General features: G+C 31.7%; 2 protein-coding genes across 2 annotated transcripts in view; both read left to right on the top strand.

Annotated features, from left to right (window-relative positions):
* LOC142334180 (dipeptidyl peptidase 4-like) overlaps positions 1 to 19527 on the top strand; it is a 399200-nt gene that overhangs the window by 142513 nt on the left and 237160 nt on the right. The gene's annotated exons all lie outside the window — the stretch shown is intronic.
* LOC142318535 (baculoviral IAP repeat-containing protein 1b-like) lies at positions 15269 to 15898 on the top strand. The gene is made up of 2 exons (XM_075355097.1): positions 15269 to 15731; positions 15818 to 15898. The coding sequence occupies exons 1-2, from the start codon at positions 15269 to 15271 to the stop codon at positions 15820 to 15822; spliced, it is 468 nt and encodes a 155-aa protein (XP_075211212.1). The 3' UTR covers positions 15823 to 15898.

The raw sequence follows: 19527 nt of genomic DNA, 5'->3' as shown, positions 1-19527 counted from the left end.
TCCTCTTGTTCTCTATTCTACGAACACCTTCGTGTTCGTTCAAGATGTCATCGTTCGTACAGCTCCCAGACTCCGAATCGGAGAAAATCGAAACCGCGGACGACGATGGACATGGATCGGCGCTAGGTTTAGACGCCAATTGTAAGGCGGGAACCTGAGAGACCCCCAACAGAAGCCGAGCCAGGGGGGAAACAGGGCCCCCTGTGGTGTTTTTGGCCTCTAAATCACAGAGGCCACCTCGGTTGCAGAAGGATTGGTAACTTCCATAAAAGACTGCGAAGCGGTAATTTTCCTCGAACCATCAGCCAATGTTTCACTTAAATGAACCTGGACCTCTTGCTTGGTATGTGTTTTATTCTTATCAGGAGCACTTTTGTTGATAATCAAGGTTTCATTAGGAAGATTTATTTTGATCATTGGCTTTGTAATTTCTTTACGACTGAAAGTTTTCATTTTGTTTTCTATTATTCTTTCAACCACAGTATTATTCTTTCACATCAACCAAAGTGGACGCATCTGGTCTGTATCAACAGCAGCTGCAGCAGGAGCAGGAACAGCAGCCACAGCCTGAGCATAAGTTGTTGCTGCTCTAGGCCGGCGGGCGTTTATAATTTTCTTTGCCTCAAGGTGGCAATAGCTGTCTTTTTGCAGGGTTTTGACTTCCTGCACAGCTACTTCATCTTTGTAAACAGGACAGTTTCTGGATCTGCAGGAATGTTTCCTCTACACTTTACACATGAAGGAGTATCTTTATATAGCTCCCCTTCATAAACATCTTCACCACAAACGCATACTTTCGGTCTCTCGCTTCGAGTAGCGGTGTGGCCAAAACGTTGGCAATTGAAGCACAGCATTTGTTGTTGTGCAAAAGCCCTCACGTTCAATCTGTGGATTCCTGCACGTACTTTCTCCAGCAGGGTTTGTCTACTAAAGGTGAGGACATGAGAAGCAGAAGGTAGAACTTCACCGTTTCTTCTCATGTTCAATCTGCGGCACTTTATCTCCTTGTGGTGACAATTCCTCCACTATATCCTGCTCTGCACAATTCAGCAGATCCCGATAAACTACAACACCCTTTGATGTATTGAGTGTGCTGTGCGGAACGAAGTGTACAGCAAATTCGCCAATATTCTTCAGTCCCAGTTGTTTCTACATAAAGACCATTATATGTCTTCCTGATCTCTTTAAAAGAGCCTCCAGCTTATTTACTTTTTTCTCGAGCAATAAGGAAAGAACTTACTCTCGAAAAATCTCCATCAACTCTCGTAACTACCAGGTATTTAGGCTTGGGTACATTACTCTCGAATAGGGCTATCTGCAAACACTTGACCTCCTTTTCCATTCTTGTCTCAAAAGTTTTCTCATTTCGCCTTAGGTAAAACGGCTGGTTCTGAACGAGAGTGTTTCCATGATCCCTCTGCCACGTTTGATGTTTGTTCAGATTGCATGATATTTTATCCCATCTGTAGCAAGGCTATCCGGAGTACACCCCCACTATAGGGTTACCAACCCTGGTGGTCCAGTCCTTTACTCCGGTGGAACCGGCATATCTCTTGTCAGAAAGCGGATGCGCAATCTCTGCACTGACTCCAAGCCCCTATATACCAAAGTTTTCAGGGCTCCCATGCACCGACCTACATGTGCACCTTAACTACATGCTTGCCATGGACATGTGGACAAAGGAAGGGCCTCCGTTACACTTGCAATCACTTCGATCCTGGCCGCCATATCGGCAGCTCTAAAGGTGGCGTGAATCCATTTCCTTAATCATTACAGTTTTCCATATCTGCAGGTGGCCGAAAATCCAGTTTTTGTATAACGGCCTGTAGGTGGAATTAGGCCGAAGAAAATTCCATATCCGAGGGAAAAAAGTCGGAGCCCCATTAGCTCGTATTACGAATAGTACATATGTACAACTGTTTCCTCCCTGGACGTGGAACGTAGATGTTATGTTCCTGACGTGGTGTTTCTCTACCTCAGAGCATTATTATTATTTTTTTTTTTTTATTGTTATTATTATTATTATTTTAACTGCTCAACCACCTTTTTACCTTAATTTAAAAATTTGAGGTTAGATAAAATTTATTTTTATTTCGCCGTTAATTTATACACTAATCTCCTACTATCTATCTAGCTACATCTATCCTAATTTATTAAAATTTTTTATTGTTATTTCTCCATGGAGCAGGATCTGTTTAAATAGAAAAACATCCCAAAGGTAAATTCACTCCTGCACTTCCTCCACACAACTTTGCGTAAATAATCGTGACCAACATCACGGACACCACGTGTTACCCAGATTGGTCTGCGCTATGGTCCCCGTGATGTTATCTGGGGTAAATAGGCATGCATCTCTTTCTGCAAGAACCGATCGCATTCAACACCGTATTCCTGGTGTCTTCTCTTCTGCAGTATAGTAACTGTTTGCGGAGAGTTTAAATGCTCGCGAACACAAGTATGGTTTAAAACAACTGTTATCGGTAGGAACTGGTCATCTCGTTCCCAGTTCCCGATTCTTTTGGTCCAGATATTTCTGGAGGTCCGGGATCAGTCTGTAGGTCCATTTATTCTTTGTCGACAGTCTCATAATTAATTTTTCCATAATCCTGAATTTTGATGAGTTGGTCTTAATACAAGTTGTATGTTTGACTAAGTAAAGAAGATAACGGAAACCACTTCACTCTCCAACAAGTTGACTTAGAATGTTTGTTATCTTGAAATGGATTATGTTAATTTTAAAGGTCACTTGTATATTATATGAGGTTGCATACATCTTTTCGTTTAAAGTATTTAAATATTTTATTTAATTGAAAATAATAAGATGTTAAATTTGGAATTGTACAACGTTAATAGAATTCCTATTTTTAATAGTTGGAATTTTATCAGTTGTTAATATCTAAAAAAAATATTACTTATTAATGATAAAAAGTCACTACTAAACTAGATCAATTTCTCCCTTATTATGAAATTCATTTCCAATAAATACCAGCTAGACGCCTTGTCTCATGCATGCAGATCTTGAAACAATATTTTGAAGCTGGTACGATGCAATAATAATAAAACATTTCGTTTTCAGGCAAACATAAAGGTTCCCTTTTAATTTAGATAAATCTCAGTGTCTTTTTTTATCACAAATAATATAGTTTCTGGGCAAGATATTCTTGGCTGACACTGGAATTCTTATAGCTAATCATTACTTTGGTTTTTCTTAGATTTATTTTTAGTTCTGCCGTACTGGGCGTTTTTTATGTCGGTTATAATTATTGCATCTTTTGCCGTTGTAAAATTATTTTAACACTTTTTCTTTATCAAACATTGAAATTGTTTTATAAAATGACTTGTCTTTTTTGAGACGCAGGTGTCTAAATATCTTAATAAGAATTTTAATTCCCTTAGTTTCCTAATCCATCTCTAAAATATATGACCTCATGTAAACAAAAAACAGCGCAACACTGTTTTTTTTTAATATGAGTATATCTTTTTAGTGCTCATGTTAATACATATAAAACTGAAATACTCTTTCATGTTTTATGGAATCGATAGCTTTGTTGTATTCTATAAAAGCAGTACAAGGATACTCGTATACTTCTTATATTTATCAACAAATATATTGGGAATTTTGCAGATGGTCAGTTGTAGATTACCCCTTTCTAAATTGTACCTGTTCAATTGTTGCTGTGTTTAAAATTTTATACGTTTTTGCCGCGTTTTAGATTTTGTTTTTATTTGGTGAAAAAGAAAAATATTATAGTAAATATATTCACATATATCTTGTGCCTATGTAAAATAAAACTGAACGAGCGGTATTTTCTTTATACCAACTTAACTTTTTTTATTCAGTAGCATTACTTTAGTCATAAACTAAGTTTCAGTTATTTCTTTTCTCTTAAAAATTTAGTACTAAACAAAAGAAGTTAATTCAATCATAATTTTTTTTCGCCTACCTTCAATTTATATTATAAAGTCTGATGCTGGATTTTTATGATTTTTTTCCATTTTCTTCACTGACACATTTATTTCATTGTTCTTATTTCAGAAACTTCCGTAGATTTATCACTTATATGCTTATATATTCCTATACATTTTTTTTTTCAATCAGACAGAGTTTTATCACTCCTTACTACGTATTCCTTGTTTCCTTATTAAGCAAGCAGGAGATGATTGTTATTCTTGAGAATGACTACATGAATTTTGAAAGTTATAATGTCTCGGATCAGGTCACGTACAACAGTTATAATTATGGAATCTGAAATATATGTAATTAGTATAAAATAATGAAAGGGAGTTGCGTCCGTACTGATGACTCTTTTTTCTTTCTTCATTTGACTGATGAATTAATTCACTAAGGAAGCTTATAAAGCAACTTGTACGTGGAAATTGAAGATTACTACTGGTGGATATAATCTTTACTTTACGTCTTACAATAAGTGGCTGTGTGAAGTGAAAATCTTCCCGTAATGATAATACTATTGTGAAGGTTTCTGGCCTGAAAGAAGCTGTGTTCTCTCCGTCTCGTACTATTAAGAACAGTGATCCCCCCCCTCACCAATTAATGCCTTCTTCCCAGTGAGTTCAGAGTGTTCTAGGTGTGATTTTTGTTTCCTAATTCAGACTGTTAAATCTTCTATCTGTGAGGTGGGGGCTGAAGTGTTTTTTTGGAGTCCCTGGGTTATGAAACGTAGAGAAATGAAAAAAAACCTATACCCCATTTTTTTATGCTACAATGCCAGGAAAGTAAAAACAATCAGTTAATTTTATAGTAAATGTATGAATTATTATTAATGTTTATCGTGAGAAATCCAAATAAGGAAAGATATTTTAATTACAAATAATTCTTTGATAAAAAAAATACTTCATTATTTATAATATGCAATTATATTTATACTATGTGTATAATTTAGTAATTACAAATTATAAAACTGTGATAGCTTTATCTAACTGATAAATTCTTACAGCATTAGAAACTGTACTATACGTATGAATTTTTTAACATAATTAATGTATATTTATCATATTTAGAGCAGCGCCGACAAGCAGAGTCTAACTTAAAGATGTCATACACATGGTACCACACATGCCTCACCCATACGCCTGTTTGCATTTTACGGCTTTCCCATTGTTGATCGTAATCTTTTATAAGGACATTGCTGGTCTAATATCTGGCCTTATTATCTTGACAATAAAAAAAAATAAAAAATGTAGGTCTTTTTTGAAAATGTAAAACGCAGCGTTTCCTACAGAATAATCCTTTCTTCCTTGCTCTTATTAATAATTATAAATGATTCTTCTCAAGAAAAGACAATATTTCCTTCTGCCTCGTCTCTATTAGGAAGAAAACATAATAAAAGCAAAAGAATTTTAGATTTATCCCTTCCAAAAAATTATTACGGTTAGGAGTAAAACGGTAAAACAATTAATGTTTTATTAGATCAAGAGTAATATTTTGTCAAATTAAAGCGTTAAGGTAAGAATAAAAATTTATCAACTGAGAACAGTTTTTACAAACCAGTTCCCCTACACATATAAAATATATATATTGTAAAATTCTCCGCTTGAATCTGTGCAAATCTATTAATCATATTGAAATAATAAAATCATAAATGGTAAAATCATATCTTCACGTTATATGTTTTGTGTAATCTTCTCGAAAGTTTTCTTTCTAAATAAAATATAATTTAATTAATTTAATGTTTTATAACAAATAAAACTCCGTTCATGAGAAAAATAACTATAATACTTTTTTTATAGTTTCAACTAAAAACTTCTTAATTCATAAAATTAAATGAACACTGGTATTATGAATATGGAGTTTCTTTACTTATTTTATGCCTTTTATACAGTAATTTATTCAACTTTTCATAGAATTTCTTAAAGTTTTTCTACTTTAAAATTATCTTATTTAAAAGAAAAAAGCTGTATTAAAGTTCTAGAAAAGTTTAATTTCAGAGTTTAAATTTAATATTCTTCAAATACTTTAGTTTTTATCTTAAAGTGACTGAATATGATACAATTTTTTAAAATGTAATTTATATATTTGCCGGCAAATGCTGCTTAATTTAAGTAAATAAAGGATGAATTAAAGGAATTAATGTAATTAAGGATGAAATATTAATTACGTTGATTTATTAGGAACGGTAATTTTCTTAAATCCTGAATTAATGATTTAAGAATATCATGAATATTATTAAAGGAACTAAAATTTGTCCTGCAATATTCTTTTATAATTAAATCCCAAAATATTTCATTTTCAATAATTATCTGGAAAAATACTTTAATAGTTGCAGAAATAGTTTGAAGTGGATTAAAAAAAAAAGAGATCAGAGTAAATCAGTTATTATGCAATAAATTTGACTCAAGTCAACCGAAAATACTATAGTGACATTAAGAACATTAAATGCTCGTATCACATACATATAAACAAAAAATTATGTTTATAGATTTTTGGATAAGGGAAAATTTTGGGCTAAGGTTTTTTTTTAACGGTAAAATAAGAATGTATGCATGTTCTAACCATAATATAAAGTGGGGTTATGATGGAAAAATTTTGAAAAAATTAACACCCATAAACCCCTCCACCACTCGCTGGAGATATTACCACCAGTTTTACCAAAACTTGTCCCATATACACGAGTCTCTGTAAAAGATATTATCAAAATCTGTTTATCCAGTCAAAAGTTATTAAGCTTCAAACAGGCCAACACACACATACGTACGTACATGCAAACTCTTTTTTTTTTGGTTTTTTGGTGTTTTTGGTCCATGAAGCAGCAATAAATTCAATAAAACCATACCGTAGCTTTTCGCAGATTACCATACACTTTCCTTCTTGTATATTTTCCTGGCATCGTAGCTACAGAGCTATGATGCCAGGAAAGTAAAAATGTACAGTAAATTTGTGAAAAATTTTCTTCCTTTATCTCAGAATAGCATTCTGTTTTGAACGTGGAACGGTACTGAAATTATATGTATAAAAGCATGTATACTGAAATTATATGTGTAGAAAAGCATCCGCAGTAAATATGTCTGCCATATCAAAATATGGAACGATTTGATTAAATTTTACTTAGTTCACAAATTCATCACAAATAGAGATCACAAATTAATGTGTGTTCAAGAACTGAAACCTATAGATAATACTAAAAGACTAAATTATTGTCAAAGTGATGTGTTAATTTTTTTTCAATTATTCAAGAAATATATTTTTAAAGAATATTTCTTTAAAGATTTTTTTTTGAGAGAGAAATATATATTTTTAAAATATATTCTACTTTTATTAAAAAGAGTTTAAAGGACCAGAATTTTTGATTGGTTAAATTCAATAAATATTTTCAATTTTGTATATTCTAATGTTATTAATGAATATTTATTTATTTTAATACATTCATATTGTTTGTTAAAACGAAACTAAGTAAGAAAAATTATGGTAATTCGATTATTACAAATTATGATTTTTTTTATGTTAGCTTTGAGCTAGTCTGTAAATAATATACTATTTAACACTTTTAACGTAATTAAAGAAAGTTATGATACTTTATTTAATTTAAAAAAAATAATAATAATAATTGAATTTAAAAAGTAAATAATATTTCTATTATTAGAGGAAAAAATTGTTGACGAACCAAGTGTGTTTGAGGTTTTTTTGTTTCAAATGCTGTATGATATAATTCACTTGGTTTTGGTTTTCACAATTTTCATGGTTTCGATAAAAAAAGAAAAGTGGTGGAAGAAGCAGCTACCCCATATTCCTCCATCACTATCCTCTTCTTCCACTATCTTCTTCCTTCTTTGTGTATACTGTGTTCTATTTATATAATTAAGAAAAGTTAATTATATAATAAATGATAAAATGTTTTTAAATATATTATTAAATGCTCCAACTAAAATGTAAAATTAAAGGTGATTTTATTGTCTTTTACAAGAAATAACTTATTGGATGAAGGGGATCTGACATCAGAGTAATCATTCCCAAAAGTGGTGCGTACTCATTCTTAAGAATAACATAAAGCCAGGTTTTGTATTATAAGGAAAACCCAATAAATTAGTTTTCGGTTCTCTTATCCACTAAGTCTATTATGCTGTTACACATGCCAAGTGCGCAAAAATGCAATTCTTATTCAAGATTTTATAAGAAATTGTCACTTGATTCACTATAGGGATCGGTATTATAGCAAATAGCATTACTGAATATGTAGGAAATTAATTTTACTGAAACCTCTTGGAATTCATTCTTCATTTGCGTCAAAGCCATAAAAAAGACTAAAAACACCTTTTTTTCGAGCAAAAAACACGTGTCATCAAGATGATGCCAAGAAACAATGCCTTATACGTTATAAATCTTTTTATATGGGATGTAATTTAATTATATTTTACTTTTCCGAACAACATAGCTAGAGTAGATATATCAAAGAAGAAAGTATAGTGGAAAATTCGGTTATCGGTTTTTTTGCAAACCTTTATTTTTAGGGCACAACTAGTTCATCTAGACCAAAATAACAGCATATCTGTGTGTACACGTATGTATGGCACAGATTTTTTGAGTTGGTCTTATATATCAGAATTGACTAAACGAGTTTCTTCAAATTTTTCACAAATATTTCAAATATTTTATGTATGGGGGCATTGACCATATTGGTTTTTGTTTTTTTATTCAGTAAGAAATGTGGTATATCACAAAAAACCAATCATGATTTTCTCGACAGGCATTAAATTTGTTACCTATAATGCTTGTATAAACTATCAAAAAAAGGTTTTCCAAAAAAATCAACCTTCGCTTAAAATTTATTCACTACTTCTGAAATATACAAATTCTGTTTTTTGGCTCCAACTCTTTTAGTTTTTATTATTAATAGCCGGGAAAGTCACTTACCCAACTATTTTATGTATACGTTAAAATTCAGTTAAATTAACAATTGAAATAATTTTTATCGCCACTATTTATTAATTTTCTTTTTTCTTACATTAACATTAAGCTGTGAACAGGTAATCACCTGTTTATATCTTAATTTTATAAGATATAATGTTACATGTTAATGTATATGTTATAAGATGTAATGTATATGTATAACAATTGGCCTATTTTTTGTTTAGATTAATTTCTTATAGGACATTAATTTATTAAAAATTTGTAGTAAGTTTTAATTTTTTAGTTGTAGTATGAAACTGATGTTTTTAGTGGATTTCTAAAGAATTTGTATAAATAAATTCTGCGCACTGTCAGAATTTCTTATGTGGTTTTGGGAGGAGGGTACCAACGTTTCTTCAGGTTTTGGAGTCTTCTAAACGCGATATATGTTTATATGCATATATATGTATGTAAATACAGTGCGCTCGGAAAGTCGCTGCGCAGTATGTTTTACAATTATGTGGAGAATGTTGTTCTTTCAGCGTTAGGTAGGTTGCCCATGGATTCGTTGGGCATTGCTCAGTAATAAACCAATATGTCAGTTGTTTGAGTTGTGATTGTACTTCGTTTCGTTTATCGGAATCAGTAGTTGCGAGGAACGTAATGGTTCTTTCCGTAGAGGAACGAATTTTTCTTGATGAACACGTCTTTCCTGGATACTGATTTCGTGACCATAAGTTTTTTGAGAAGTTTTTTCAAAAAATTTCTATTCCTCACTGAAGTACTGTTTGAAATCTTATCGAAAAACTTCGGGCTACAAGTTCTGATGAAAAGGCTGATCGAAGCGGAAGTCCAACTGAATTAAACGAATGGAAGCGGCTTGATAGTTCGGATACTGCGGTCGAAAGTTCATCGAAGTCAACCCTAAGTTATCATAGCAGCAAGATATCAGACTTGCTACAGCACATACAGTTGTAAGAAAAGAAATAAAACTTTTCCCCTACAAATGTGTTCAAGAACTGAAACCTATAGATAATACTAAAAGACTAAATTATTGTCAATGGTTTAAACGTTTTATTGACCACAATTTCGAAGGTATCTTTGAAACTACGTTTTTTTTATTTTAAAATAAAATTACGATTACGATTTTTTTTAATTTTCCCAGCTGAAACCACATCTGAATCATCTGGGAGGGTATATTAATTCACAGAATACATGACTATGATCGATAACTAATCCCGATGAATTAACGTGAAATATCTTTACACGAAGTGAAAATTGTAGTCCGGGTGGGTGTGAAAAGTACGCGCATTGTGGGTCCAATCTTTTTTTAGATTTATTCAACAGTAAAAAGTGCTGCTGCGTGGATAAAAATAACAGCCAATTATAAACTTGAAAACTCATTTTAAATTTATTTTTCTGATTTGTCTATCCCTTTCTATTATTTTTATATATGAAATACAATTTATGGTTTTATACTAATAGCTTGACTATGTAAATTGTTAAATTATGCAAGCCGATAAATGGTACGCCTTTGATATATTTTATGTCTTTTCATTGCTATAATCTGCTGTATTACAATAATATTTTTTCATTCCACATTTACTACATTTTTAATTATACTGAATTAAATCCTGAATTTGAGATTTAATTTAATAAATTTTTCACGATTGTGGATTGGTTGAAATTGTTCATTTCATTATATCAGATTAGAAATATTGAAAAAAATTTCTTGTCGGCTATATTTTATTAGTTTATATTTATATTTATTAGTGTAATTATTATGTATAATTTTTTTAGATATTTTCCCGTACAAGTAGTAATTTAACAATATAGAAAAATATGTGTTTAAAATGAGCTACTGAGCGGTAAAGTGGCCTGATTTATTACGTTATAGAAATTTGTTTTAAAGTTTACCATAAAATTCAAATAATTTTTACCCAATCATCTGAAAGTTTTAGGAACATGGTGAAACTTTCCACTTTGGTTTCTTATAAAATTTTGTTCTTTTTTTCAGATTTGTATTAAATTGTTTTTTGGGGGTAGGTAATTTAGGAATTAAAATATTTCAAATTGATGACTTTGAACCAATTTTAAAAATCATGATGTAAGTTATACATTTAATAGTTATGTAAAAAAAAAAAATACTGGTTGATTTCACGTTTTACATGTATTTTTAAAAGAAGATCAGCTTAATACATTGTCTTTCTTTTTACTATTTATACGAATTTTTATTACAAAATTCTTCCTTTATTTTATTTATCTGTACTTTTTTTGTTTGAAATAATGATGAAAACATTTTACTATGTAACTTTCACAACAGCTTTTTTTTCAGCAGTTTATGTTTTACAATCGGTCGCCAAAAGAATTGTGACCGTAATTAAAATTGTATGGCTAATATTAACGTATCAAGCGACCATCCAAAGGTAGCCCACCTCAAATACAATATTAATATTACCTCTCATGATACAAACAAAGATAACAAATAACAAATAAAGTCAGGTAAAGGAGATAATAATAAAGTAACAAAATATTAGTAATACAAGTAAAATCACAAATATTAAAGTCAGATAAAGACAAAAAAAAATGGTATAGATTCGAAAAGTTTAAATTATATTCAACATAATAACCACTGTGTAATTACGGGTCAGGTACTCCAATGATCATCCATGCGAGGTCATGCACTCTATGATCAGTGAAGTCCTATACATGTAGCCTCCTCAATATTCTTACTTCCTCAAAGTTGTCAAGTAAATTCAGCGCCAGATAACTCACATACTTGTCCAGCTTTGATAAGTAGTCTCCACTATATCTCCGTATCTCCTCACGAACATATGGCATCTCAAAGATACCCGTGAATTTCAACGTTTCTAGCGAACCATAGTGGTTGTAATACCATCCTGAGAATCTTGTTTTGAAACCATTGGATGATTTCAACGAATATATACATATTTGGACTCTATATCTCCATACTGCTTTCAGAAAATCTTATTCAGCAATTTATTCATCAAGGAAAAATGAAACCGTCTACCAAGGTGTCAGTACACTGGTGCAAGATTAGCATTCAGCTGCCTCCTCTTCTCTCTGACGTGATCCTTTCAGGTCAATCGATGATCTAGATTAACCTGAAATACCGTACCGTGTCCGCGTCAGGAATGAGAGTATTGTCTAGTTAAACCGGAAGGCAATTATTTATCTTGGTGGTAAATGTCACGTGATTCGATTTGTCAGTATTAAATTTCACCCTCTATCTACGCTGCCATTCGTCTATAAGGTCAAGTGCAGCTAGCAATTTTCCCGAGGCAAGATAGGGATCACCATCTACCACAAAAATTGCTGTGTTGTCAATGAAGAAAACCAACTGTGACATCTTCTGCATTGGGAAAACCTGCAGAGAACATCAAATATAGGATCGCACCTAAAACAGAACTCGGTCAATCCTCTCATAAATTTGTAAAAATTTTATCAAATATGACCCGTTGGTATGATTATGTAACTAATAATTAAAAAAACCCTTAACTTAAATTAAAAAAAATTGTTGGTAAGTGGGTATTTTAATTATTAATTCTTATAAATTGTGTGTGCAGACAGATAATTTTTGGTTGTCTTTTACCTGAGAAAATCGTCCGTCTAGGTAACTACATGGGACAAGATAAACAGACCGGTTGAGGTAGGCTTGACTTCAGTTTAAAAGAAGGCGGCCGGGAAGCTACACTTTGTCGAATGCTTGTTAGAATTCTAGGAAGACTGCTGAACAGTATTCCTTACTTTGTAGGCACCCACTGATCACACGTGAGTAGTGTAAAAATGCCGGTTCTGGGACAAGCGTCATCAATGACGTCATCAAAAAAATCAATGGCGTCATCACCCCCCCCTCTGACGTCACCAAAAAAAAAATTGACCTTTGACCCGAAAAAAAAAAATTGACCTTTGACCCGGAAAAAAAAAAAAAAATTGACCTTTGACCCCAAAAAAAAAAAACTGACGTCATCAAAAAAAAAAAAAAAAAAAACTGACGTCATCAAAAAAAAAAAAAAAAAAAAAAAATCAAAATGTGCTTACTTCGGCATAAAAAAATGTACACGTGCTTGCTGACTTTGCATTAACCTTGTTTACTAGTTTGAAAGTCAACCGATAATGCATTTGCGTCAATTGGTGATAGCATTGTTATTTTCAAAGTTATCTCAATGATAATGATAGCCGATACATATAAATACCCGCCAAAAATTTAACGGATTCATACTACGTTTTGCTGTTACTGTTACGTTTTGCTGCTACTATTATATTATCATCTCTATCATCTTTATTTAAAGAGGTAAGTGAAATAATATTTAAATGTAAAATTATTCGCTTAAATATAATTCTATTTCATATTTATTTAATAATTATTTTTCCAGCCAATATTTAAATGTAAAATAATTCTGTTCCAGTTTATGTATTTAAAATCAATTCTTGTACATCTAGTTCATAAAATTAAAATAAATAGTAATGCAACTGTTTTCTTTGCATATTAATTAAAATTAAATAATTCAAAACATATTGGTGCTAAGATTGGAAAACTGGCGTTTTGTATTGGATTATATCAATATTTTCGTCACCTTTATAAAACAGTAAGTTTTTTCTTAGAAGTAATATATTATTACATATTTTTTTATTATTTTTCTTATAAGTTATATATTATTACATATTTTTCGTTATTTTTGTTAGAGTACAATGAAAATATTTCTTTGTAGATGTCCGAAGAAATGTTTCCAGTAAATGTTGCGCAATTAGAACAGGTTGTTTACGATGTTTTACAAGAAGATGATGAATTAGAGGGAACTCCTAATCAGCGGCTGCAGTTATTAATACCGCGAAGGTTGGTGTATGGGGAAGTCGACGACCAACAACATCATCCTTTATTAGATGATGGCAACGATAACCTCATAGCAGAGGCTGCTGCTGATGTTGAAAATAATGAAAGTGAAGAAAGCACAGTAGTAACAACATCATTCATCCTCGAAAACCGTGTTAGATTTAAAAAGGCAAATATTATTTTTTTATTTGATAAAAACAAATATATTTTTAGTTTTACAGAGAAACTAATAGGTCTTTCTTTCAATTTCAGTTTCATAATAAACAAGAGGCTTATTTTGGACTTAGGCGTTGTCTAAATGCAAAAGAAGAAGGAGAATATAAAATGAAAATAAATATTGAAAATATACCGATGAAAGAGGTAATTAACTGCGGAGTAATGATTTGTTCAACAAAAAATTCTTTATTAATAAAAGGTGGAGGATTTATGCACAAAATAAAAAATGGTTCTCTTTTACATAAAATGTTAAATAAAGGTTTTGCAAAATCGCAAAGAAAACCTGATAAAAATAGTTTTCCTATTAGACTAAGTGAAACAATTGCTTTAAACGATCGAGAAGCAATAACATGCCAATTTTGTAAAATAAATGTAATTAAATTTGTTACTATTCCATGTGCACATCCATTATGTTTTAGATGTAAGTTATTATATTTTAAAAAAGTACCTGTCGAATGTAATTTATGTAATACTTTAATTGTAGCTTTGAATAAATGTTTCTAAGCTTAATTTAAATTGATTTATTATATTTTCCTTTTTGCAGTCGAATGAATCTGCGATTATAGAAGAAGGAGAATATATTATTTATCCATTTTCCAATAATACAGCTAATGTATTATTATGTATTGTGAAACACGAAGAAAATGAATTTGACGAAACCCAGGAGGGGGATATTGAAATAAATTCTTTATCAGAAGATGAGATAAAAGAAAAATATATTTGTCAAATTTGTTTTAGTAATTTAATAAAAGTAACTTTTGTTTTGTGTGGTCATTCCGTCTGCAAATTATGTAATGATCGTCTCGATATTGAACCTATGGTCGATGAAAAAAAATGTCCTTTCTGTAGAAGTCCAATACAATTAGTAATTGAAACAAAAGGTGGAAAAATAGTTTAAATAAAAAATTGAAATGACTGAAGCTATTACATGCTAGTTTTGTTTTTAGTATTAAATAATTGTTTTTAATTCTTATGTTAGTTTAAGTAACACTTTAATTTTAGTATTTAATAAATGTCTTTAACGTTATAGTATATTATATTTCCTTTTTGCAACCAAATGAATCAGTTGTTGTAGAAGAAGTAATCAACAGTCATAGAAGAAGAATATAATTATTCATTCGTGAAAAAGGTATGTTAATAATTTATTGAAAGGAATTTTTTAATTTTTTGTTCCTAATATTTTCTGTTTCTAATATTTTTTTGTTTCTGTTTAAGATTGATGTCGCAGTTGCAAAAAGAGATTCTTAAGAGCTACTGTGAGAGGCTGAACATATTTAAAAAAGAACTAGAAGAAATTGAATTTGATATAAGACTATATGCTGTCAAAAGTGGAATCAGAAAAATAAATCTAGGAGATGTTTGTCCCGTTTGCGGCGCTCAGCAAAAGGATAAACACACTCCCATTCAGAATTATTAAAGAATGCGGATTAAATCGCTTCGATAAAGATGGATTCGTTTCATGTAAGGAATGTAATTGGACTATAACCTCTGAAACTAATTTATTTCATTGCGGAATTGCACATAAAACATATGATGAAACTTGTAGTGTTGCTGAAGAATTATTCAATTGTTGTTTATTTTTTAAAGATAGCATAGTTTGTATTGACCTGATGATGAGTACTTTTAGTAATTGGCCAAGGCTTTTTCCAAAGGTTGAATTATTGTTGGAAGCAGGATTTTATTTCACCGGCGTGATGGATTCTGTGGCATGTATCGAATGTGGTCTTGAAATTTTTGAGTGGTTGGATAATGATAACCCGTTTAAGGAGCATCAAAAAGTTTCATATAATTGCAAAATGGTGAAAAATAAAATGAAAGGTGTGTTGTATTTTAGTAAACATTTTTATAAGTTTATCAGTAATATATAAGTATTTGTATAATTATTTTCTATTTGTTTGTTCTAGGTTAATTGCTGACGGAGTGTTGTGGAGAAATAATGGGTTCGTCTTCATCTGAAGAATATTTATCAATGATGGGAGAGAGTTCTTCCGACGAGACAGCTTACGAATCTGAATCTGATATCACAAGCGATTCATGGATAATAGGATTTGTACCGGGAGGTCGAATAAAATCGATAAATCATTTAATAAATATTTTGAAGAAAACTTTCCCTTTATCAAGATTAGAAGTAATAAAGAAAGGAAAATATTTCGGTAATAAAACAGAAGTAGTAAAAATGAAAATACCGACAGTTATTGAATATGAATTTTTGCGAAACAAATTAATTGAGTGGGAATTTTATCTCGTTTATTATTTGTAAAATAATATGTTATCAAAACCAATGAATAAATAGATTTATAAATTGAAAAGAATTTTATTATTTTATCCTTATTTTTCACCTTAAATATATAAGTTAAAAACATCCAATTTAAATTTAGTTTATAATAAAATGATGAGTGTTAAACAAGGGATAGCAAGAGAGCTTCACAAGCAAGCTCGCAGAAATTTTTTGACAAGGTCTGTTGAACTTAAGGGTATAGACGATTTGTACCAAGCAGACTTAGTAGAGATGATACAATACTCAAGATTTAATAGGGGATATAAATATATTCTCACAATTATAAATTGTTTTTCAAAATTTGCTTTTGCTTTTCCATTGAAGAGTAAAAACGCAGATGAAGTTGTAATGGTCCTTAAACCCATATTTCATAAACATAAAATGAAGCATTTTCAAACCGATGATGGAAAAGAATGGTTTAATTCAAAATTGAGATCGTTATTACTAAAATTCAATATAAATCATTATTCAACTTTTTCCGATAAAAAGGCATCAATAGTGGAGCGGTTCAATAGAACTCTCAAGACTAATATGTGGCGTAAATTTACCGAACAGGGTGATTACCGATGGGTAAGTATATTGGATGAAATAATTGAAAAATATAACAATAGGGTGCATAGAACTACTGGTTTTAAACTTAAAGATGTTTCTTATAAAAACGAACGCGAAGTGTTGTTAAATATATTAAAGGTTGCAAAAAAACGTCATCAGCATACGACCACGATTAAATTTAATGTTGGTGATCAGGTAAGGATAAGTAAGTATAAAAAGATATTTGCGAAAGGATATCTTCCGAATTGGACTAATGAAGTTTTTACAATTTTCAAGATAAAACAAACACAACCTATAACGTACATTCTTAAAGATGGGAAAGGGGAAGTGTTAAAAGGAAGTTTCTATACGGAAGAACTTAGTAAAACCAAGTACGGCAAATTTGGTTGAAAAAGTATTAAAAAAACGCGGTGATAAATTATTAGTTCGCTGGTTGGGATTTGATAAGAAGGAGGACTCGTGGATAGATAAAAAGGATTTAATAAAATAAATTACACTTATGTAATTTATTCAGTAGCAGAGATGGATGCTGAAGAACAAGATCGGAAGCTAACAGTAATTAATTTTGACCGTTTAATAGGTGAGGTATCTGATTTAAATTCTATAAAAAGACATAGTCCTCTTCTTCCAGATAATATCAGATGCTTGGTTGTAGGTCCTTCAAATTCTGGTAAGACGAATGCAGTTTTCAATCTTTTATTTGACCCTAGCGGGTTAAGGTTCAGTAACATATATGTTTTTTCTAAATCATTGTACCAGCCTAAATACTTATTTTTAAAAAGTTTGTTGACTGATGTTGAAGGGATAGGTTACTATCCTTATAGTGATAACGATGTTATTGTGGCACCGGAAGAAACGGAACCGAATTCTATAATGATATTCGATGATGTAATATGTGAAAAACAAAATAACATAACAAAATATTTTACTATGGGACGGCATAATAACATTGATGTGTTTTATATGAGTCAAACATATAGTAAAATTCCTAAACAATTGGTCCGAGACAATGCGAATTTTCTCATGGTGTTTCGACAGGATGAAAGAAACCTGAGACATATATATCATGATCATGTTACACCGGATATATCATTTGAAAAGTTTAAAGAAATATGTAATGAGGCTTGGAACCGGATAAAAAATGGATTTTTAGTAATTGATAAGGAGAGAGATTTTGATAAAGGACGGTACAGATTTAATTTTGACATCTTTATCGGAAAGCCTGAAAAAAGCATACAAAAGCGCGAAAGAGAGCTTGAAAAGAGCCTGAAAAAGCCTAAAAAAGCCTAAAAAAGCCAACAGGCTAGCGTGCACGCTTATGAAAAAGCCTAAAAAAGCCTACAGGCTAACGTGCGCGCTTATGAAAAAGCCTAAAAAAGCCTACAGGCTAACGTGCGCGCTTATGAAAAAGCCTAAAAAAGCCTACAGGCTAACGTGCGCGCTTATGAAAAAGCCTAAAAAAGCCTACAGGCTAACGTGCGCGCTTATGAAAAAGCCTAAAAAAGCCTACAGGCTAACGTGCGCGCTTATGAAAAAGCCTAAAAAAGCCTACAGGCTAACGTGCGCGCTTATGAATCAACTTTAAATACTTCAACATACTTAAAGAAAGATAGTGAGTGCATGCAGTCAGATTAAACATAAATGTCTACTATGGAGGATCGTGAGCGTGTCACCGCGGAGATCGCGGAGATCCGCAGGAGTATTAAAAGAAAACATGGCGAATTGGTAAGAGGAAGATTCGAGTCCGATTTAAGACTTCAACAAGATTTCAAACCGCTTACTGAACCTCTGATTAAGATAGCAGAACAGTTCGGTTCTGAAGAGAGAGAAATGGGAAAACGGATAAAAAAAGAAATAGATTCAAAAGAACGTTCACTACCGAAAATCTCAGCTGAAGAGTTGCGTGAAAAAGAGGAGCGAGATTACCGAGATTTTGAAAAGAGGTTTGATATGGGTTCTATATTCGATCAATTAACTGAAGAAGATAGGATGAAACATAGTAAACGTTCTTTAGCAAATGATGAACCAGAACCTGAAATAAAAAGGTCGACTGCAAAATTACATAATAAGATGGATACTTCTAGTCCATTTCCTTTTCAGCTAGCTCAACCATCTGATAGGGTAGATGATGAAATGACCGGTATGAGACGTCGACAAAAGGCTAAAAGATTTCTTTCTTATTCGGCTCACCATCGAGCTGAAAAAGCCGAAGAAACCGAACAGTCACCTAGGATCGAACAAGAAGAGACTTATGAATCTCAACCCAGCATAGTACAAATGTTGAATACACCCGAAGGGAAAATGCAAATGAGCATGTCTCTCAAGACAAGCATGCGAGAAGGGTTAGCGCAGGAATTTATGCTTGACGCCATCAGAGATGTAGAAAACAACATGGATAACGTTTACGGTGTTCATTTTGAAGGAAACGAACTGAAGATTGGAGATTCATTAATCGATTTCGATAAGGAAAGTAACATCCTGATAAGAGAAGTGAAGTATCCTGCAAGCCGAGGTTTGTTCGAATTACTTTTCTGGAAAAAACCGAAGTTATTCACTGAAGAAGATTTGGAAGAATATAGGAAAATTTTAATCGCAACAAATGCGCACAGAAGAAATAATTCCGCTCTGGAACGGGTAAATACTAATTCGGGATTTAAGTATGTGGAAGTAATAAGCAAGCTTTTTCCACCGTTCACCTCGAAAAAACGAGGTGAAGGTTTAGTACCATCTGCAATGACTTTGAATGAAAACCATAAAGTCGATTACGTTTATTTTGATGATCCT

The sequence above is a fragment of the Lycorma delicatula genome, chromosome 1, assembly GCF_047948215.1.
Source record: "Lycorma delicatula isolate Av1 chromosome 1, ASM4794821v1, whole genome shotgun sequence".
In the NCBI taxonomy this organism is placed as follows: Eukaryota; Metazoa; Arthropoda; class Insecta; order Hemiptera; family Fulgoridae; genus Lycorma; species Lycorma delicatula.
The sequence above is the reverse complement of the archived record's forward strand: the minus strand, read 5'-3'. Positions and strand labels throughout refer to the sequence as shown.